Source organism: Platalea leucorodia (assembly GCF_965183815.1).
Source record: "Platalea leucorodia genome assembly, chromosome: 2".
Lineage (NCBI taxonomy): Eukaryota > Metazoa > Chordata > Aves > Pelecaniformes > Threskiornithidae > Platalea > Platalea leucorodia.
In genome coordinates, this window is record NC_138824.1 from 19,387,092 (window position 1) to 19,411,229 (window position 24,138).

The following is a 24,138-nucleotide window of genomic DNA, read 5'->3' on the forward strand; positions in this document are numbered from 1 at the left end:
CATGAACAGCTAAGAAGTACAAAACTGTTGAAGGAGCAAGGGAATAACCTTTAACCCTCATCACCTCTTTCACCTAGAAATAATGACGTATAGATGTGACTTCACCGATCAACAGAGAACTTAAGAAACCTGACAGATCAAAAGCATCTGAAACCACTGCATCACTCAGCATTGGAAGTTACAGTTAAATTTTCATGAGCTTGTTTTATGTCAGGTTCTAGAAATTCTGTGTGAGCTCACCTACCACAGAAACTTACGGCTTGTTTACGTACAGAGTTTGAAACACATTCAGAAAAGTTTGCTGTAAACTAGATGCAGTTGAACCAGCACAGGTAGCACAGAGTTAAGTAGCGTCAGTATTGCTCTACTGCTTTAACAGAAGTCAGGATATCTTTGCGCTACGCGCTGTGCAAACAAGTTTACAATTACGTGATCTGAGATGAGAGAACCACTAAGAAAATTTTAGAAACATTTAAATAGGCGAAGTTTTACTAGCATCAATTTTGTTTGATTTCCAAATAATTTTTTAAATTGTTTTAAAGTAGCCAAAATGTGTATAGGTAAAGCCCAAGAGTTTTCTCAGATTTTACAGTTTTAAGACTACAGAAAATCAACATAAACTTTATATTATAGAAAAATATATAGTTGAGATGTGATGATCTCACTAGTTTGACGATATTTTGGATCTTCCAAAAACTAGGGGAGAATCTAGTTTCAAGGGAAACTTCCTAGATTGTGCATAATCCAACTTTCTCTAATTTAAAAAAGCAGCATTCCTAAGGAATTGTGAAACTCGGTGATACACAGCGCATTTACTTCTGAAGCGTTAGCAATGCTGCTTTACACAACTTCGCACGACACTCCCCTTTCCCTCCTGTAGGATTCCTTACCTGTCATTTTTGCAGCAGGTGCCCAGTTAGGCCAGTGTCCTAACCTCTTCTTCCAAAATAATGACAGCAGAACTGATTATCTTTGTGGGGCTAAAATCTCTGAAGCCATAAGACTGTGCTGGGGGAAAGGGCAGGGCAAGCTCTGGTCGCACCATCCTTATAAAGAGCAACAACTCAAGGGTCACTCAAAGAGCTTTCATCTTTGAAGTGCTTCATTTGAAAATGTAAAATTTAACAATAGTAAGCAATATATACACCTATATTGAAATGAAACCTAGTAAGGAAGCATCCAAATACCTAAGCATGTAATAGGTTTTTAACGTTAATTCATATAAAGTTCAATAAAGTCAAAGCTTTATTTAGATGACAATCACAGAAGGATTAACGTTGGAAGGGACCTCTAGAGATCATCTGGTCCAGCCCCCCTGCTCAAGCAGGGCCACCTCGAGCTGGCTGCCCAGGACCATGTCCAGGCGGCTTTTGATATCTGCAAGGACTGGAGTGCTCAGTCACCCTCACAGTAAAAACGTGTTTCCTGATGTTCAGCCAGAGCCTCCTGTGTTTCAGTTTGTGCCCATTGCCTCTGGTCCTGTCAAAAGATTTGGGAATTCATTGTGCAATTAAGTAATTTCCTTCCTATGCTAACTCTGCCGGCTGGCAATTTTTCTCTCTGATTAGTTCATGACAAATACTGAACACCACCTTCTAGCTTCCACCATAATAAAGATGTATTTGGTAGAAAAAAGAAAATCTTACATTAGATCTGAAATACAAAGGAAACGGAATCTGTATTTCAAGACAAAGGCAACAGAATAGCATTAACAAACTGCAGGGTATCCTGCAAATGTTTTATCACATATTGGTCCACCAACATAAACACTTACCTGTTTACGGAAAAACCACAAAGCAATGTTGAATAAAGGCACCACTTCTCAGGAAAACTTGTGTTTTGTAGAGATGAAGGTATGTACAGATCTGTTGCAATATGACATAACTACTCCTTACAACAAACCACGCCTACGCTTGCCCAGGCTAAGCAGATTACTATTCAGACCTGGGCTAAAAGTTGTGCACCACCAAGGAACCCGTGAAAATTTTTAAGGCAGAATATGCGGTGAACTCAAGCGGATAAAACTGAAGAGCAGAGATTCTCTACTTGCTACTGTTGTACAAGCTTCATCATCTGGCAAGCTGGGACTCAAATTTGGCTTTTTGTCCTTTACTTGCACATAATGCTGATGCTGCACTAAGTAAGATTTATCTGAACTTTCTATTACCATTTTACTTTCCTTATTTTAGTAGAAGTGGCTGCTATCTGTAAGATAAAGTTATTGTTCCTCCCCAAACTGAAATAGCTTTCTAAGTAAATATGAAATATAAATATTAAAAAAGCATTAAGCTTCAGCTCTCATATATGTAGAGCTAAGGAAGCACCTGCTAACATGTAATGAAGAGGACTGAAAAGCACAATATTAGGAATAATTTCAACTTTGAGTAACAGATTTAACTATCAGGCATCTCAGTGTATGTTAGGAATACTATTAAAATTAACCCTTCCACCACCTACCCCCTTAAAAGACACTCCAGTTGCCTACAACTTTCTTCTCTTGCCAACAACAAAGTACAATGGCCTCAACGATGAAACCGCATTTGCACAGGACTAAGCCAAGACCACGTGGTAAGAAATAGGGAACTTCCTTCTGTTATCATCCTACATAGAAAGGCAGTCGCTTGGCATCATATTCAAGACTGAAATATTTTGAATCAAAGAGGTTGACTGTTAGCACTATTTTTCATCACGGTTCATTCGGATGTCAAGATGCAAGCTCGTACTATAATTCTCACATTAAAAATATGCGTTTAAAAATAAGTTATCAGAATCATGTCAGGTGACAAACTTGTAAATATCAACACGTTAATCAGAAAATGGTTACGAACACAGACTAGAACATGAAAGTTGGTACTTCAGTTACCTGTTTGTGACTTTTGATGTACACAAGGGAAAAACGTCCATTCTAACACACTACAAACGTTATTTGCTATGTCTTGAAAAAGAAACTCCACATAAGCAAGCAGCAGCTTCTCCAATGAAGTCCATATTTCAAACCGAAGTTCTGCATACTGATGCATCAATTTCTTTGAAAGGTCAACGGAACATTTACCTGTTATCAGATTCTTCCACTACTTTTTACAGACCATCTTCAAAGAGCTCACAGTTTGCTCTCCTATTCTGCTCAATTTTGTTCTTGCCTTCTCATAACTTATTTCCATCTTATTTAAAAACCTATTTCAATTATCTTAGTTTCATTCTCAGCTCTGCAAAATCTCGCATCTGATCAGCATCTGATTGCTGAATATGGCCTGACGGGGTATATTTATACATAAGTTTTGAGTGATTCTAGTTTAACACCACACTGTGTAAACTAAAATAAATGCAGATATCCAAATGGTTTAAAGATGAACCTCAGAACCTGGAGGTAGAACCAGGTCTTTGCATCTTTATTACAAAATTAGGGAATCAGACTGAAATAATCATCCAACAGATTAATATCAAAGGAATTTGTGCTGTTGACAGTACACATGCAACCAGTTTGTATTTTCTGAAAATTTGTATATAATATTTATATATAATATATCAAGCTTGCTCACATCAACACCTCATTGAGAATACCACGTTTATAATTCATGAAAGGTAACATTTGGAAGCGCTCTGCAATGACTGAAAAGGTGTAAACTAAGACTGTAGCTGGGAAGAGCAAATGCCGATTTAAGCGCTCCGTGACTACACCACCCTCAACCCCCAACTGCAGTAGCTGCCACTGTGCGACTGGTATTTGCTAAGCAGAAGAGATGAAGACTTTGAAAAGCATCCTTGTAGCCACAAAGGAACTTCATTAGCTGAGGCAGGTGAAGCAACTGCTGAAACAACCGCAGGCACTACCATATTCAAAGTCCTGGGAAGGTTATGACAGTCATGTAGCTGTACACGTACCCGATCAGCAGACAAGCTACCTCAGGTGCTGACTGTTCAACTACTCAGATTTATCAGTGTGGCAAGAGAATTATGTTCTTCATAAACTTAAATGCTGATAGTCCTATTCTTGTTTTGTCGTGAGCAAGGCAAAGATGACATTTTCCTGCAATAAGAGCAGGACCAGATTTGGGCAGCGTTTGTTTTTAAGCAGGAGCTCTCTAAACTCATGATGGAAATCCTCTGTTGGAAGCACTGGTACATTAAGTTATACATATTTGAACTTCAGTCCTTTTCGCAGCAGTTTTGTCTTGTATATTTAGCCTTTCCCTGCATACCATCAATAAAGTTCCACCTCGGTTACGTTAAGGTTATGTAGACAAAAACTAAAAATATGAGAAAATATAGCCAATTCCCCAATAACATTACTCTTCTCTATATCTTAATGAAACACAGGCTTTCAGACTTATTTTGTCTATTAAAGCATGTATTTTACTTGCGTGTTTACATTGAACTAGTTTCATTTATAGCAGAACTCTGAAACAACATTTAAGGATTTTAGATTAGGTTTATCAAGAGTCATATGTGGGGTTTTTATTCTATGGTAGCTTCCAAATTTTTAGATTAAACAAACTGAAAGATGAGGTCAAGCCACATCTTCATGCTCTTCCACATTATTATCTCCCCCATCTGTAAATCCATGAAGAGCACTTATCTACTTTTACTTTTCCATATTAGTATTTCCATAAACCTATGCGTCAAGAAAGGGTACCTATCTATTTTTTTAAGTTCTCATATATTCTCTCACTTAATTACTGTGTATTCATTTACACAAAAGAGAAACTTTAAAATTAAATTAATCCAGAACAAAGTCTTCCCCCCCCAGAAGAGCCATAAATCCTTTTTAACGACACAACAGGTTAAGAATACCTACATGATATTCATATACTAATGAAACACATATGGAGAGGTATGTAATGACTTGCCAAATCATATAAAGAACTGTTTTTACTATGCATCTCACATCTGATTCTTTCCTTTAACCCATTTCCATCAAGTTTGGTATTACAATCCCAAATGAAGTTTTATACAGCTCATATCTTCCACATCAGGAAAAGTTAGAAAACCTGGAATACAGAATAGGAAACAAAGTCCTAAACGGAATGGATAAGGACACCCAGAGCAGGCCAGTGACAGTTTCCAAAGATGAATGACTTGGCCCAATCCTATGGGCAGTGTGTCACATTATGTCCTCACATCACTTCTAAAGCTTTGCAGAAGCTTGCAGAATTTTCACCGTAATACTAACGGAAGGTTAGGGTTGAGTCACAATGTCCTCAATGTCAGACCAGTGAAAGATTTAGAGCTCAAATACTTCATAAATATGTAAGACCTCTAGTAAAATAAAGTTTTCCCACCTTCTTTAAAGATACACCATTCAGCTTCCTTGACGCTGGGCAGTTTTGAAGATACCAGATTTTTAAACAATTTTGGTTTTTTTTCTTTTCTTCAGAATAATATGAAGAAGATTCTACATTACCAGTTTTCCCACCTGAGGCCTCAAGAATTAAGCAACATACAGTCAGCAATCCCTTATCGTCCCTCAAAAATCTAGATGAACACTTTGAAACCTGTGACTACTACAGTAATAAGGCAGAAATGCAAATGTAGTATCAAGGTTCTGAGCAGAGTTTTAAAATCAGTATTTATTTCTCAAAAATATCAGACACCTGGGAAATTCAGGTTTATGGTTAACTGGAAGAAGAAAAAGATATATGAAAGAATTCATTTCAAAGGTAGTAAGAATAATGCTCAAGGCTCAGCTTTTATCCAACTAGGCTTAAAGGCACAACATATTAACAGTCTTCGGTAACTACCATCACTTGAATTATCCTATTTCTGATATTCATACTACATGCCATCATCTCCAGTAAAGTACACGTGCCTAATATAACCAATTCTATTTTTAAGATGTTAACAATGAATTAATACTTACAACTGGGTACAATAAGACAAATTATATTTCTCGTTAAGTCTTTATAACAAACAGTTTTGCATAATGGTCCCAATTTAAAGAGTAAAAAATGCAGGCCCAGTAACATAATGCAACTCAAAACAAGAGCGTGATTTCTCCACAGATTTGTACTTTCCCCCACCCCCCAGTGGACTGGCTTACTCTCACTCAATACCGTTTTTAAAGTTTCACTTTCAAAATGATGAAAATCAAACTAATTTTTTTTTTTTTATGTTTAATACAACTTGGGGAGTTACAGTACTATTCCAAGGAAACATCAAGTCATTTGTGATTAATTTACTGTCTTGTACATATACTTGTGATAAAAACCAGATTATCTATGGAAACTAAACTCATTTTATCTTTAACATTAATACTGAAATGGGCTGTAAGCAGGAAAAAATCTAGATGTAATCATGCATGAAAGTATACCAAGTGATTTTAGTCTCCTGGGCCAGCTGTCATTTTAGAAGCAGTAAGAGGCAACCAGGACTTCCATTTACTTTCCTAATAAACATATTGTCATGACTTGCTACTTTTTCCCCATATGCAATAGAAAAAGCATATTTTGCACAAAACATGCAGAGTGAACACAAAAGAGAAAGCAAGCTTAGCAATGAAAAACCCTCCTAAACAAGTTACATAATACTGAACAAAATGCCCTAGTACCCCCCTTCTACAGACATTTGCATTCAGCAGTGTGAATAAAATGTGAAACTGTACACAACTGTGATGAAAGAATGATGCTGAACATGCATTAAGTGATATTACAAAAACTACACAAAGTATAACATGGCAACAATAAACTGGCACATACACCAAAATGGTTCTAAAAGCATAGCCATCCCAACTGCCAACGTGACATAATTTTCACTTTTAAATCAGTAATTCAATATTTCACAATTACTTTATACATTTTTCTTTCAAAACTCTGAACATTCAGTTTTTGAAATGTAATAATTGCATTCTCCACACACTAAGGCAGAAACTTTATTTGCATTATTTGGCACAGCTCTGGTTCTGAAAACATCAGATGTGGAACTGCTACTGATACAATGCTGGAAGTTCTAGAAGCACAACGTTCCACATTGGAACAAAACTGAAGATGAACTACTGTTTCATTATTAAAGTTTTCCTTCTGTGCCTTCTGGAAAGGGCTTTTGATTTGAAGTTGATTAAAACTGGAGCTGCAGCTTACCTTTCACATGCTTTGTCCCTTAAAAGTGGAACATAATATATGGAACAATGCAGTGCTACTGTATCAAAGAATGAAGAACGTTAGCATTTAAAAGACAGTATTTCCCATCTTTGTAATTGCAGTTTACGTATTTTCTTCCAAGAAAAAGTACATGTGAATAGTCTTGCTTCTCTAAAGCAACTGTGTATATCATCTTTCCTGAAGAAATCATGGAGAACACTATTTTCCATATTTTAATGGCTTGCATGTAACCTTCTTGGCAACTGCAGAAAGTGAACAGACAGATCAAGCTCACATGTAATTTGGCTCAACATTTTACTGTATATTTTTTTTTCTTCATTACTTCAAATACTTGCCCTCTTGGGCCAACTATCACTAAGAATGTAAAACATAACCGTGTTATTCAGACATCTAAATCCCTCAACATATTTCTTACCTATTTGTTCTAAGCTATGTATTTCTTAGAAGTACTGAAAAGTCATCGAAACTCACTCAAGAAGAGCATATATAAAACTACATTCTCTTATGTGGCATGTAGATACAGCACAAACTAACCTATGTCCGCAGAGTTATGAAGTCTTGCTCTACTGCCCACTCCTTGCTGTTCTTTCCTTCCACACTGAAATGAGCAGAATCGATAATTTTCACTGGGTTTCTTTCACCCTGCTCACTGCATGGGCACAGAGGTGCAAGGGTGGCACAAAGCAGGCAGAGCAGCAGGACCAAGCAGCAAGGAGGGCAAGGATTATTCCTATTTGCAGCAATGTATGTATTGAATTATTACTTTAAATGTGCATACAAAGATTTCAAATTTTCCATTAGCATACAAATATTTGAAACATTTGTAAGCTGCCTGAAAGACCCCTTCCAGCTGGCAGTTCAAAGACTGCATTCTACAGTACTGCGATAGCTGGTTTATGCAGGGTTTTTCCTGCAATTTTACACTAGATAACATTTAAAGCTTAGTAACAGCACTGCAGAATAAATCCTTTTACAGCAAATAACGAACAGTAACGGAGCTTTTAAAAAAAACAAACACATTAAAATGCCCAAAACACCAAGAGCAAACAGCTGCAAAAAGAATTACAATAAATCCTTGTGGTTTTTACATCTTTTTAGATTTCTTATATTTTCTCTTCCAACTTGCTTAAGTATATGTGATTTTCCACCTTGCATAAGTATATGTGATTATTTAAAGAGGGAAAACCTGTTTTGCTTGGAGGGGGTTAGGCATGGGTGGTTTTGTTTTGTTTTTTTTGGGAGGGGTTTTTTGTCTTGGTGATTTTTTTTTTTTCTTTCAAATATTCACCGAGAATAAAATTACTTTCCCTTTCACATAAATAAAAAAATGATTACAGTGAAATTAAGGCAAAAAACTACTGAAAACACCTTAATCCTATCCCATAATTACCAATAAATATTCACTATTTTATTTTCTTTTACACCATCTTCTGTTTGGTGCTTCTCTGGCTATAACACATAGGTGTAAGACTGGATTCTCACTGGTTTGATGAGAGGCTAACAACCTTAAAATCAGTTGTTTCATACTTACGACGTGAGGTGTGTATGCTGTATACAGTTGCTGTATTCAGCCACAAAAAATCAAGTCCTACAGAACAATTTCATAACAACAACATAGAAGAAACGCATCCAACTGATGGACCCCACCCTATGTGCCATGAATATTAAAATTTTTTTAGAACATTAATTGGTTTCTGCTTTCTGATATTCCTTGGCCATCTGCACGACACTAAACTCAAAGTTTAAAAAAATCCAACACATTAATGTAACTGTTTTTTCCATTAAAAATTAGTTAGTTTGTGGTTCTTGTGTATAACAAGCTTTAAAGTTATTTTTGTGAATTTGCTGTAGATGTAAAATTAAACCACAATTTCTCCCATTTTTATTATGTTACTTTATTCCGCCTTCCCCATCTTTTTTCAATTTACATACAGGACCCTTCACACTTATTCCTATTGAAGGTTCTATGCAGTTTTTTTTACTGAGAAATCAAAGGCAAGAACAATATCTTTATTCTCACTGCACTTCTTTCAAGTCAAGCACTTAACGTCCCGCATACAGTTAGCATGTAAATTCAATCAAATTATACAGCTACGCTTTACTCTACAGAAATTAAGATATAAAAGCACACTAGTAAAAGTAGGAACAATAGCTCTAGACAGACCATTTACCAAAACAAATGGAAAACCTTATCGACATGTGTATGCAGTAACACAGTTAAGTTCCTTTTGAATTTCATACCTCTTATTATGAGCATTTTGTCCTCTGTTCGAGGGACTACATACAAATCAGTAAGTTTTTACCCACATTTACAAAGTTTTTTTGGGGTTTGTTTGTTTGTTTGTTTGTTTTTTAATGTGATTCAGGTATAAAATAATCATTATATGAAAGCAGTTTTTTAAAATGGTTTTACCTTTAAGTATGCTATGCTTATCTCTGAATTTAAACTTTTCTGAATAGTTCCTTCAATTAGGAAAAAATGGTTGCTTTTCTGAAGAAAACCATCTCTTACTGCTTTTAGAAGTCAGGCTGAGGTCATTAATGTAAGTACCTCCAAATCTCAATCATATTAATTTTCATAGTAGCTTAAGGAAGTTCAAGATGGAAAAGACCTATTAAATCTATCCCATTGAAAACAAACACATTGAGGGCTTGTTTCCATGCATTTAAAACCATCAAAATATTGTTTTCATGAAAATTTAATGTTCAGTTTATCTATTCTACAACTTACATTTTAGACATAAATAACTTAATTTTTATAAACTTCAGTATTTCATGGATTATTGTGAAAACAAACCTGAAATGCCTACAGCTATGATTTTTAAAATATTTTATGGGGAAAACCCCAAAACTATTAACAAAACAGATTTCTTCACAACAGCAAAACACCAAATTGGCAAGACCACCTAGTAAGACTAAGTATATTTTACAGTATATCCCAAAAGGCAACAAAAAGCCAATCCAACAGTAAAAGTTATATCTGACATTAAGTATTGCAAGTTTTTATTCAATCCTTCTGTTAAGTTCCCACATATCATTGAATGGATTTTTAAGCAAGCAAGTGCTTTTGGGATCATACTGTCCAACATTTGCCACTAAACGAGCACTGAAGAGCCAATATCTAAAGGAGTGATGTCCAACCTCTGTATTTTCCATAGGCCATACTCACTCCCTCCTCACTATTCAAGAATCCAGGAAGTTTGGACTGCCATTCCCTCATGCTAGAAGTGAGCCAACAGTCCAAGGAAAGCACCAAATCCCAAGATAGTTCTGCGTCTTAATGACAGCACAGTGCCCAAATTAATAAATTCAGGGTTCCTGAGATGACAATTAAATTGCATTTGAAATATGTGCTCTCTCAAGTCCCCCAGTCTTGGCCCCAGGCACAAGCTAGCAAGAGATACTGGATGTAGACTCTGTAAAACCACCTATGGATATGAACCACTTCAAGTCTCAGGAAAGGGACTGAGAATCCATTCACGTCTGCAGTCCAATGTAAACTGACCCCAACAGTTGCTACCCAGCCTTCCCTGCCATTTTAATAGCTCAATTACAGTTTATTTTGACTTATCTTCACGAAGAAGAGAAGAATTATGATCCAACTTGTAATACAAAAAAATTAGGTATTAAGAAGTATGCCAAAAAATTAGTTTCCACAACATGCTTAAGTAAAATGACCTTCATGCCATCAGAGCACACACTCGTTTGCTGAACATCTCACCTCAAAGTATATTCTCCCTTCAAAAGGCCTAAGGGGGTTTGTTTTTCACTTGAAAATCTTCCTTTAGATTGGTTATTTCAGCATTTTTTAGCCAAGTTATTTCAAGGCAGATTGTGACCACTTAACAATCAGTACTTCATAAAAATCAATGCATTTGTATTTAGTACCTTTCAAAAGAATTTGTAATTACAGATTATTCTATTTTTCAAGTTAAAAAAAATCTGAAATCATAAGTGGAAAAGGGGAAAAATGAGTTCAGTATAACAGTTTAAAATATGACAGTATACTTTAGATCAGAATGTTCCTCAAAGAATGCATATTATAAAATCCTATTGGATTGTGGTTAAAATTAATGCAACATTTAGTTCATATTGTCTTCTTGCCATCTATTTTAACCTTTTGTTCTAATAAGACTCTCCAGTTTATCATATCTTTATGTTCAATTGGATAAAATAGATGTAGACAATAAATAATTTAAGGTCAGGCATTTTCTTTCTAGATAATCCATAGTAATTTATATTTTTCTTAGGAAATAAATACAGTTAAGTATATTTGAATCGCCACCAAGTTTCCCAAGATATCAATGTGCTTTATCTAATGAGCACACTGGACAGAACTACAAAGGAATTAACTCAGAACCAAAATGAATCTTATTTTTAAGGGCCCAACAGCTCCCCTTCAAATGACTGAGGCAATAAATGCAAATGCAGTTAGACAAGCTGGATTCTGGCGGTGTTGTGTTTTCTTTTACTTAAACAGAACAGTAAAGCTTTGCTATCTTTAAGTATTAAAATTGTATGTCACGTGAAAATTAAGCCATTTAGACTGAAATTTCAGGAATAATGTAAAAACTCAGTAAGTACAAGCAAAAGTAAGCGCATTGTAGTTGCCAATGTCATATCCTTTCCAAGCTTATTTGTTTTACCACAGCATATAGCAGAAAGAGTCAGGACTTCACTGTGCCTTCTAGTCAAACAGACCAAAGACAGTTAAAAACTTAAGTACATGTGTACACAGAAAAAATTATAAACTGTTTGGCCAGATGAGGAACAAGAAAAATTAATCACTTCCAGCGCATGGGCAGTACCTTCAAGTAAAAAATGCTGCTTGGCTGCATCTGCATACCATTTTTAGGAATCAAATTGGGACCAAAAATTTTGTGTTTATTGTATAGCTAAAGTCAGTTACTACCACATATGGCAAAACAAAAATCACTACCTTTACCGTTGAGCTGTATACAATCAACATGGACAGGCAACCCTAAGAAAGCTTTTATTAAAAGCAGGATTTGGCAGCCTGTCATCAGTGACAAAAGGAATTCTTCATTAAATCTTTACAGTGTGCCCAAATTCAACATTTCAGTATTTATTTTTTAGGACTTAAGGGCTTCGTTCATGGATATTTAAAAAGAGATTAGATGATTTGCCACAATAAGGACAGCAGATAAATCCACTGCTATCATGCAGCAGAGCCATCCAAGTCAAGAGCTTTACAGGAAGGGTAGCTCACAACTGTGGAATGAAAATCACTAGTATTAATTGAAATCTACAATAACTTTCAAATACATACATACCTCTACTTGCTAGTAAAAATGTAGTGCAACAAACATGCACTGAAAATAGCATGAGGCTTGCAAGGAAAGAATGAACCACTTTTTGCAGATTTGGTATGTTTAATGTACTTCTGAAACATACTGAGATAGTGTATACAGCTAAACAAATACACAGGAGTTAGCCAAAAGGCCTGAATGACACAGCCTTTTCCTTTGAAAAACTGAACAGACTTCTTGAATCTAGTTCAAGTTGTATTTAAGACATGTTCCCCTAACAGCTTTACAGTTTAGAATTACCAACTCATACCAGTACTTTCTCAACGCCCACAAAAGATGCCATGTACAAGGGCAGAGAAGATGAGACAAAAGTATCTAACATTCAGACACCTCACTAGACACCGACGTAAACTGCATTTTCAACTGAATGCAGTACACCAAAGCAGAGAGCTTAAGTAGTTGCTATATGCAAACACTAGTTTACACCTAGTGAAAAAACAGCCATTTTCCCAAATGTTGAGTTTTAGGAACAGTGTGCTAAGTAAAACCAGCTGCAGTTTTTTTTGGAAGAATGAGTGCTGTAGCGTGATACATACATCAAGTAGGGGAAGGAGTATTTCAGACTTTACACCTAACTCACTATTGCATTACAAACTATAAAGTGTGGCATGTACCTCAAGTCGAGCAAAAAAGGGCAATATTAAAGACAGTCTAGAGGAAAATGCTCAATAGTTACAGATGCCACAAGCGAGGACCTACACGTGATAACTCCTGAATTGTATGAAAACAATCTCTATCTTAAGCCATATAACACTGGCAATTTAAATAACAGCGTACTTCCAAAATGCCAGCAATGCTGCAATTTTCCTATTACCCATTTGCTCACAATTCAATTCACCCAGACCATCACTGCTATATTAACAAGTAACATATGCAGGCTCTCGCTGCTGCTTGCACCCCATGTTTTGAGCTATGCACCTACCATTTCAATATAATTAGGGTACCGTGTTAAATCAGTTCTTAATCATTTTAGTATCACTATTCATGCAGATGAATTTTAGTAATTTCTATTTCTGAAAACGTGAGTGAACTGATAAAAATGGAACACCAATATTTTACAACTACTGTTGCACAGGAAAAAAGTAATAGTAACCAAAAATATCCCTACTTTCTTGCCATTACAGGAATAGAACCAATAGGTCTTTTCCATCATCTTCCATGACTGACAAAATCTGAATCATAATAAGCTTCCTAATAGCTTTATCATCAGTTTTATCTTAAGACTCAATCGGGAAATCTAGCCTGAGTTGTGTTGGAAATGGGTGTTTTTCAAATTCATTATTCTGTAAATCATTTATCAAGAATACTTGTGCAATCCTTCTAAATGCATATTAATATCACTATAAGTGAACAATTATTTTAACTGGAAAACATGTATTTGCCTCCTAATTAAACAATTAATCATTGATAACAGACTTGTTTCTATTCAAACCAACCACTGGGGGAAATGTATACTTATAATGAGGCATTACACAGTGAAAGGCTTTAAAACCAGCTTGCACAAATGTCTCCTTCCTTGCAATGGCAAGATACTTTAATGATCAGTAGAACACACAGATGTCAACAATTTTTTTTCTGTGGAAGTACGGTTTAGGTAAATTCATTCATACTGTTATGAATAAAGCACACATACAGATTCCTTTTCCAAAGTTGTGTCCCCCCCCCCCCCCCCCCCAGTTAAATTTTCCAATAATTTGAGTAACAGATATACTCTGTTGATAAGCCTATTATGACTAAGTTTGCAAAGGGAGACTCAGATGCAAGGACACAGTACCCTTGAGAACACTTTGTATAAAATTTGATGCTTTTCAAAAGTTGAAACAAACAAAAGCAGCTGTGTTATAAATTGTTCATAGTATGTACTGCAACATGCAGTTTAGCTAAACAGATTCACTATTAAGAATGGAACTTTCTTGACACATAGTAGAAACTACATAAAAATGAAAATGATGCCACTTATAATTAAGCATAAAATTATTCTCACCCAGTATTAGTAATAACATTCCCAAAATCCTTTCAAGTGATTTTTATATTTTATTGTAATCAGATAACTGCACGTTTTACAGCATAGTCACACATTGTATTTTGCTATAGTCACAAACACATTGCCTTACATAATGATTCGCATCATTTCTGCTCTATACTACAAAGCCTATGACTAAATACAAAAAAAGTTTTACAAAAGAAACTGTTTTAAAGACTACAATAACAATAAAACCGTTTCCAGATAACAGCTAAAATTATAAAGGCATATCACCGTATAGTTTTACTGGAATTTCTAAACAATAAGGAATGAATTAAGTTTTAGTATCTGCGACGCTTGTTAGGTCCTTCAAAGTTGCCCCCTGGGTTTCCTCTACCAAAGCCACCAGGTCCACCACTCACGGCACCTACACCACTCATTGGCGGCTGAGGAGTTTCAGAGCCCGTTCTACTAACCAGAGGTGAACCCATCTGTGATGGACCTCCTTGAGGGAATCTCTCATTATGCTAACGCAAGTCCATTTGGAACATGCCAAATGTCAGTTACAATAAAAACCACAAGTGATGTTGTCATGAAGTTCAGCAGATAGTCCAGCAGAATCAGGATCACACATAGAGGGAAGAAAGGAGCAATTCAATTAGTTATTATGGAAAAAGAGCTGGAAATTAAAGAGTGCTAATGTTATGCTCCAACTTTGTAAAGTAAATTAAAACTTAAGTATTAAGACCAACTCTGGCGCTGAATGAAACTTCATCCTTTCAAGCACATCTGAAGCAATACATATTCTCTATGTAACAGAAGAGACAGCAAACAATAATTTTATACCTGAGCCCTATTCTGCCTTACATACCAATTACAATGCTTTTCCCTTAAATAGTTAGACATAGAAACATTGTCAAACTAGGAAAAAAATACCAGCTTTTGTATTTCTAGAGACTGCAGGTTTATTCTTTTAATAGCAATATAACCTGAAGACTTACATACCCACATATCTGTGGATAAAGTGTATTTCAGTCCATACTACCTGGAGTCAGTCTTTTGTATGGCACTTCAGGAATCTTTAGTTAAGACTTAAAATTCAGTCCAAATAAACTGACACAACTAGTGACAAAATGCATAACTGAACTATGCTTAGTTTAAAAAAAACTTGATATATAGAGCTAAAGCTTAACCTGAAATATCAATATAAGGTGAAAATCCAGTTAATGTTCCACATTTATTTTCCTTAGTTCTGTGCCTAATATTAATAAAGGCACATGTGCTTACACAGCTTTATTTGGCTATAGCAATTAAGACCTAAAACAGAAAACATGCACCTGAGCACTTACAGTTCAGTATTTATGCAAGTGTTTGAAAGCAGAGCCCCACATGATGAAATTTAAAACATTACCTCAACATAACATAAACCATTAGAAGGACAGATATATCGTACAATCAGATCTTGAAATAACTCATCATTCACCTGTTGAGGACAGTTATGCTTTCAGAAGAAATTCCTTCTGTATGGAGATCTACATTAACTGCCCAGGTATACAGAGTTCAACAAGCACATTCAAGACTAACACTTTATTTATATGCCTGAATCAGAAAAGAATTCTTCTGAAAGTCTAACTGCAGTAATAGTAGTAGAGCTCAACACTTCCAAAGTCTGCTAATTCATATATATATTATTTAAACACAGCATTATATCTACATAGATAAAAATTTATGCAACTTAGATCATGGTTATATGTATGTGCATTGTTTAAAATTTGACATTGAATAAGAAAAAAGTTACTTCAACAGCTGCATAAAGATCTACTACTGCTCCAAAGTACCTTAAAATCTGCAGCACTAGTTAAAAATTGTTAAAAAATTATCTTTAACTCATGCCAGCTTGTTAGCAATGGATATGCATTTCAACGAATAGCTTATCACATACTCCTGATATTTACCACAATTTGACTTTTAGACAAAAAGTCATGTCCTCTTTCCAACAAGGACCCCTCGCTCCAGCTAACAAGCAAACTGCAGTAATTAACTACCTACAATAAAGTAGGGGGGGGGGAGGGGGGGGGGAGCTATTTTAAAAATGTTATGTTCAAACATAATCTATGTTTCAAAAGACTGCAGTGGAACAAAAAGAAGATTGCTCCAACTTTCCCGTAAAAGGCTTCAGAAAAACATCCCATTTAAAAAATGAACACTGCATTTCTGGTCTATATTCTCCATTTCTCTCAGTGGAAACGGAAATTAACTGTTACAGTGTTTTAGTAAACAGCCCTCAAAGGATCTCTAAATTGTCCTTCCAACAGCAGCAAAAATGCAATAAGGCTATGCCTTTCTGTAGGGGCTTGTCCCCCAAATTAAAAACCTTGAAAGTCCAAAATGAAAAAAGAAAAAAAAGAAAAAAAAAGGCATTTAATTTGTGCGTCAGTAGCATGCCAAAGGAAATGGAAGTAAAAAAAAAATTTTTTTTAAAACATGCATTTTGAAGTGTCAGTATATTCCCTACATTTCCATACCTGGAATGACTTTTTGTAGAAAAACAACGGTGAGATAGATACCATGATTTACAATACCATGTTCTTTACCTTACACCTCTTTTTCAGTGTCCATATAATCACAAGAGAATGTTCCAGAGGTGACCAGTAACACACTGGTCTCCAGCAAAAGCATCTCTGAAAACAGTATTTTGTGAAATGCATCTCTACAATGCTTTGTGAGAAATGATATAACTGATAAAATGAGCTGGTTCCTATGATGTGAAGTGAGATTCTCTCCTTTAACTGGTAAAGGCCAGACTCATCATGTATTTTGTTCTCAATCAAAATGGCATTTTCCTCTAAGGAACAAAGAATTTTGTCCAAACTTCATTATAGAGGTTGCTCAATCGCAGATGGATATTGTTGAGAAGGCATATATAAAAAAAGTACAGCTACAAAACGCTTCTGTCTTCCAATAAAACTATAATGGAATCACTGTTTATATTATATACTCCTTTATATCACACCACCACTAGAACATCCCAAATATCTACCTACAGAATAATACTGGGAAAAAAAAAATTAAAAATCAGATTAAAAATTACATAGTTGTTTCTCTACATAAGACATTACAGCTAGGAAAAATGAGTGGCTATGAGAACAGACAAAAAATGGCTAGTGCTTTAACTGCATCCCAATGGCATATCTGGTCTTGATAAAAAATTCCAGATGTATACAAGACATTCCCTACCACCCTCGGCAACTGGGCAACAGTATTTTCCCTGTGTTGATATGACAGTTATCCCTAACAGCTGTTGGCATACTTATTTTCTAAGTGGCATAATTACTGTCATAATCTCATGCCTTCAACACTGTTAGAAAGGAAATACAAAAACACTAAAGTCACTTTAAAAAATTAAATCATTTACACAAAGATATCTTCACACTACATAGCTTCCAACATCTAACTGTTCATCAAAAATCCCAACAAGCTAATACATAGAATTTAGTTTTACAAAAGAAAAAACAGCAAATGCCTAAATTTACAGATTACTCCATCTTCACTTTCGTCTTCACTTCACAGAAGTGATTTCCTTCTATCAGTAAGTTTTTCATGACAGGTCATACATGCAAAGTTTTGCCACAAGTGCTGTATATTCTACCCTCAATTTGAAGTCTGGTTACTGATCAAAGAACTCATGCCATTCTTAAGGGAAGTAGGATTTTCATTGTAATATCAAATAAAGATTTCCCTCCTGTGTTGTAAATTATTTGCATGAGCAAGTTTTATCAATTACTTTTAACAGATTCAAAACATGTTAACATGTTCTTACTCAGTGTGAAAATATCTTTGTACCAAAAATGCGCCATGAGACATGACAGCTATTCAAAGTAATTAAATTTGTGATACATTACCACTGTTCCATTATCTGGCATCATTGGTGTTCCCATATTTGCAGCTCCTTCTGGTCCCATGGAAGGACCAGGACCCATTGCAGGGCCAGGTAAAGTTCCTCTGTTGTTCATATTCATACCCATCATTGGAGGAGGGCCTTGGTTACCAGCAGGTGCTGGGCTAAACGCATCTATGCAAAACAATCTATACTTAGAGCTGTCCTATCTGAATTTTACAAGAATAAACAAACAATTTACAATATTTAAAAAGCCAAATGTACAAGACTTCCAATACTTGAAATAAAAAAAATTATTCTTTGAGACTGTACATTTATCTCAATCATCTGCTTTTAAACAGATTTTCATTAATCCCTATTATTTTGCATTACATAATCTGCCTCATGTATTTGAAAATCCTGAACTTTACAGCTAAATATAGCTGTACAGTTTCTGTGCAGGAATTGAAGTGTTCATATAGCATATATATGCAGTATACACACCACAAATTAGCAAAAATCTCAAGTGATTTTGCAGTAATTGGCAGCTATAAGGCAACTTGGTTCTTTAGGGATTATAACATATTCAATATACATTTGCAAGAACTGTTTTACCAGTATTATGTTAACTGTATACAGTATTACAGTAAATTAGTCTAACAACTAAAAGCAACACCAAAGATGGTACTCAACTTTACAATAAATTATTTGTAATATGGCATAAATAAATCTTGCATTTAAAAGTAATTTATTATAGTAAAAGTACCAGAAAACCAAGGGAAGTTTTGTTAGAAGTGACAGAACAGTCTCCTCCAAAATTGTGATTCACAGTAAGAGAGAGAAGAAAAGCTTAAAGACATCTTTTGAGGACATCATTTAGCTATAATGCTGAGCTACGAAACACCACTCTGCCAGTACCCACTAATATACTCAACAGGTAGGTAAAACTGCCTTTGTAACATTTTCTCATGTTGTTATAAGAAAGAAAAAAGTGTGATTATACGTATCATTTACATCTGCTATTACGACACATCATCAACTTTAAGACTGGTGGTGATGTGTTTTTTTCCCCCCACAATGATAATCCATCCTTTTCAGCCAAAAGTGTGCATCCAAAATTTGATAATGGAAGACGACATGCCTTTGGAATCTAGCCTGTTTTAAGTCATGACAACATAGAAGAATATAAAGAAATCTGACATGTTGCCAGGCTAATAAAATTGTTATTTCAAAAATCAACCTCTCGCCTCTCATCACAACTCTAACTTCTTTAGTAATGAATGTATAAATGCACATTATTGTAAGCAGGCCATTTAGCACAGATACAGTACCATGACTACCTGCACGTATGTAAACTTGCATCTTTATTACCTGCCCTGAGTACAGATATCGCAGCAGTCAGTGAAACAGCTGCATCCAAGATATTGCAGCTAAAACTGCAGACCTGGGCTTGATCACATACATTATGGCAACTGCAAGCTGCTTAGCAAAAACAACCCATGCAACACAGTAGCACATATAAAGCGCTACACAAGTTTATTAGAAGCCATAGAGAAAAATCCTATCATTTTTAAAAGCAGAACTCATTTGAGCTTAGTAATGAGAAACTCCCAAGACCTCTCCCAATGACACTGAGCCAAAACAAAGGTATGCGCAAGTTGGATGCTTCTTACCCAACCACAAGCACCATCAGTTCACGTAGCAGGTAGAAGACTGTGCTACAATTCAAGGGAATTACAGCTGAATATGCCCTAAAACTGTTTTTTAGTGTCATCCATCCAGTGACTAAACATGAAACGAAAAGGAGAAGTCTGAACTGCCAATATAAGGAGAAACCTTTATGTTCAGAGGCTAGAAGCATTCTGCAGGACTATCATGATGGCAGTGCTTCGTGCTGGTAGTAGTACCATTAACTAAAAGCAGTCAACACTCAATTATCTGTTATTGGCTTGCTTAGCAGCCTAACTGAAATGAGCCAGCTGGCCACACTCGGGTACCATTCGCTTATCCCTCAACTGCAACAAAGTTCTTATCCTCTGTATCATACAAATGCACCCACATTGCTTCCAGAGTGACGTACGGTGACCTATACTATTGAACCTCTATTATTAAGCCAGTTTCATGCAGCTCTGATAGGAGGATAACTGGGGAGTATAATGCAAGGAGAGAGTGGGGCCCTGCACAGTTTCAGCAAGAGGGCACTACGGCATTTTAGCTATACCTCAGAGGTCCTCCTAGCTCCAAAGCAGACCCTAAGAGTGCACCGCTTGAGTGCTCATTCTTTTTGGTGGGACACTGATGTTAGCAGTTTATTCACTGGACTAAGTTCAACAACAGATGGAAAGCAGTCATCAGTGTTCATGGCACAATGTGCAGACAATAAAAAAATGTCTTTTTGTGCAATCTGGAGGGCTGAAAAAGTATACTTTAAGTGCCCAAACTGCACATGCCAAGGTCTGGCACAGCTGGCAACAAGCCACAGTCAATAATCCTCATCAATGCAGAGAGTTTTCCCAAAAAAGCATTTTTTTTCCCCCATATTGAAAAGTTTATCAGCTGCACCTACCATTACAAGATCCAGTTAAGTGTTATTGTGAGGCATATAGATTCTCTCAGAACTTGTTTGCCACAGAAAACAATGTAAAAATGAGTGGTCCTGCACAAGTCAGCCCAATACTAATTAAATCTGTCACAGAGGTACCTTGCTTTCTAATAACCCTATCATGCCGGTATTTCCATTACTGAAGATACTCCAGCTCCCCACTGCCCCACATGATGAAAAGTTGCAAATGGCACAGGTAAAGGCCAGTTAAAAATAAAGTTATAATTCCAACAGAAATGTTGAGAAAGGATGCTAAAATCAACAATTAAAGGCCTACTATTTAAAGGTCTACGGCAGGTTTTTGGAGTCACGTTTTTTCGGCTGTAGTAGTGGGGTTGTTAATGGGCTGGAGGAAAAAAAAAAAAAACCACCTCTACAGTGAGCTAACCTGAAATCCAGATACTGTGGAAACAAACACCACCTTTACCTATTCACTATGGATATTTTTCCCTTTTTAAAATACTAGTTCCCTGTTACTATAACTTCTTTTGGAACTACACATTTATTTCTAAAAGCATTTTTATCAAGTTTAAAATCAAAAGTTATAGCACAAAGCTTACAAAGCAAGACTATGATGAACATCATTGTTAAGCATTAAAATCTGACAAGAAAAGGGCTGTGAACCGAGTACTATAAACACACATTTAAAATCTGTACATAAAAAGTGTATCTTGTGCATCTGGACAACTGGCATTAGTAGTTTCCACAGTATCACTATTTACCAAGTCTCCTAATTAAACGAAATTTTCAAGTAGACTGCAATAATATGCAAAACTACAGCTATTAAAAAAAATTAGTCACAATTTATGCTTCAGCTTATTATTTGTAAATGACTTCACAATGTCTTCCTTTAGAATTTTTTTTAAAGCTCTTCATTATTCACGGGAAGAAAAAGCCTATTACTATTTTGCAGCTATAAATGTGTCTCAATTAATAAACACAAGGAAATGGTGAATAATGTATTTTAAAATCTGGACCAAGCAGATTCATTAGTCTATAAATTCACATTACTCAAAAGGTCAGGCAACAATGTTCACTAGATTTGGTATGTGCATTCAAATTTAAAATATGCAAAAATAGTATTAACTTTTCTTAAAATTATCATCTTAATTTAATTTAAATGAACATCAGGAAGCTTCCAAGAGAGAGATATTGACAATTAATACAGTTTAGTAAGATTTTTTTTTTTTAATAAATATGCTAAGTTTCAGTCTTGTTTAAAAGCAGATATTGTGGTTAAGTAAGATTTCAAACTGTTTCAGTCTGCATGTATGGAGCAAGCACTAATTATTAAGAATGTAGTTTTCCAGACTTTACAGTAAGCTTTTATGAGTGACAATAGGACAATAGTTGAAGTCACAAAAGTGAACTGAGAATATTTCCAAATACAGACTTGCAATAAATTAGTAGAACACTAACCACGTTATTCATTAATCTTTTGTCAGGTACGTCAACAATAACTTACCAATTTTAAGCTCTGCATGACTTCACTGCATGCAATTACAGTCACAACTTCTCTGAATAGGTAGCCCCTCAAAAAGAATGCCAAATACTTTCTGAACAGAAAATTCCTCTTTTGTAGCAGATAATTTCCAGAGCATCACCCTTCCCTGCCTTTTTGTTTCTCTTAACTTGCACATCGTTATTTTTCTCCCATAGGGAGTCAAAACAGTAAAATAAAGATACACATTGGAAAAAAACCCAGCTGTTTGGAAGCACATTTTTTTATTTCCTAATACTGTTTACTCCTTTTTACCAGTAGTTGTCACTAATTAATAGTGCTTGAGTAACATGTACAGTCCCAAAGAAAAAGAAATTTTACATTACAGAAGCCTTTTCCTTCAGATCCCTACCTCCCATGTTTATTGCTCCACGAGGACCCATATCACCCATTCTCATTTCCTGTTCTCTCTGAAAGTAAACATAGTTTTCACGGTCAACCTATTATTCTTAGAACTTAAAACATTCCCATTTACTCCATGAAAATAAAAATTTTCAAGTTTCAAAAGTTTCCATTGATTACAAAAATGTACAAGGAATAAAGTTAACTATATTCCCCTGTTTTTATAAAATCAAATGGAATAAGAAGTTCAATATAGCAATGCTGTACATTTTTGCATAATGCTAAAGGTTAAATATCATAAGTTTAATTTATCAGATGCAGCCGTCTAAAATTCCCAAATAGTTATGTGATCTACTGCAAATGAATTGATCTTCACTCAGTGTTTTTCATTAATAAGAAGCAGTATATTTACATTTTAACTGTAAATAAAGAGGTCTTATTACAGTATTGCCTAAAGGCCGTGGTTCAATAATACAGTCAATCTGGCTTCACGACTCAAAAATGCTTGTGTTGATTGGAAACCAAGCTCTGATGTGTTATATTATGGTATATAAATTCAATCTGCCAGTTCATCTTTGTTCAAATAGTTCTGACCACTTGGTGGTGGTACATTTTTTGATAAATTATATCATGCTATTGTTATGTCAGTTCAGATACTGACCATCCTTTTGAAACCAGCTTAAAAATGTAGTATCAACATGAATTTATACTAAATAGACAAATAACACACCATATTGATCCAGATTTAATTGATGCTCAGTCATCCAACAGCAAAAGAGTTCTGACATTACTGATCATGAACCATGGCCTGCTGTGAAACAATACTCAAGAGATGCTACCCAGAGTGGCAAAAATCATCACTCGGGGGGAAAACACAGTACACTTATCACAGATAACTGCAAGGGATTTTAGTATTACTGTTTACGTCAAAAGGATGAAATACAAACAGATTCACAGATCAAAATGAAAACTAATGAAACCTGTACGAAAAATTTTTTTCTCATGAATTTTCTGCAAGAACGTTAATGTATATTCCACTCTTGAGTGAACACACGTATGCTGAGAATAAGCATATGCAAAAAAAATTTACCTGATTCTGAAAATCATTCCACTTATGATTTAAGAGTGTAAATTCAGACGCACTTTGAAAACCATTCCATATACTAGGCAACTGACTCAGTCTTGCTAAAAGCAACCTTTAAACTGAAAAATTAATCATATCAAAATACATTCACAGTATTTTAATGGGTTCACAAAACTCCTTTTCATTCAATCGTGTTTGGGATGCCAAACATGAGTCTTCTATCTTCATACACTTAAAGCAGCAGACACCAATATGTGACAGAACAGAGTCAATAGTTTCGTAAAAATATCCTGGTATGGGAAATTATCGTAAGATACATGACAAAAGGATCTCAGGTCAATAACT

General features: G+C 35.4%; 1 protein-coding gene across 14 annotated transcripts in view; it reads right to left on the reverse strand.

Moving 5' to 3' along the window:
• The window catches only part of PSPC1 (paraspeckle component 1), a 71,709-nt gene that overhangs the window by 14,283 nt on the left and 33,288 nt on the right, over positions 1 to 24,138 (reverse strand). For 9 of the 14 annotated variants that reach the window (XR_014230525.1, XR_014230526.1, XR_014230527.1 and 6 more), the window contains exons 7-8: positions 22,720 to 22,777; positions 18,290 to 18,459 (exon numbers count right to left, since the gene is read on the reverse strand). The exons of 2 other annotated variants lie outside the window; for them this stretch is intronic. Coding sequence is in view for 3 of the 12 variants with exons in the window: in XM_082333930.1 (XP_082190056.1) it covers positions 14,729 to 14,914; positions 18,290 to 18,459; positions 22,720 to 22,777 (414 nt within the window). In the remaining 9 variants the exon portion in view is untranslated. Of the gene's footprint in view, positions 1 to 14,114; positions 14,915 to 18,289; positions 18,460 to 22,719; positions 22,778 to 24,138 lie in introns of those variants that run through there. 3 more of the 14 variants (XM_082333930.1, XM_082333931.1, XM_082333934.1) reach the window with 3 other exon arrangements.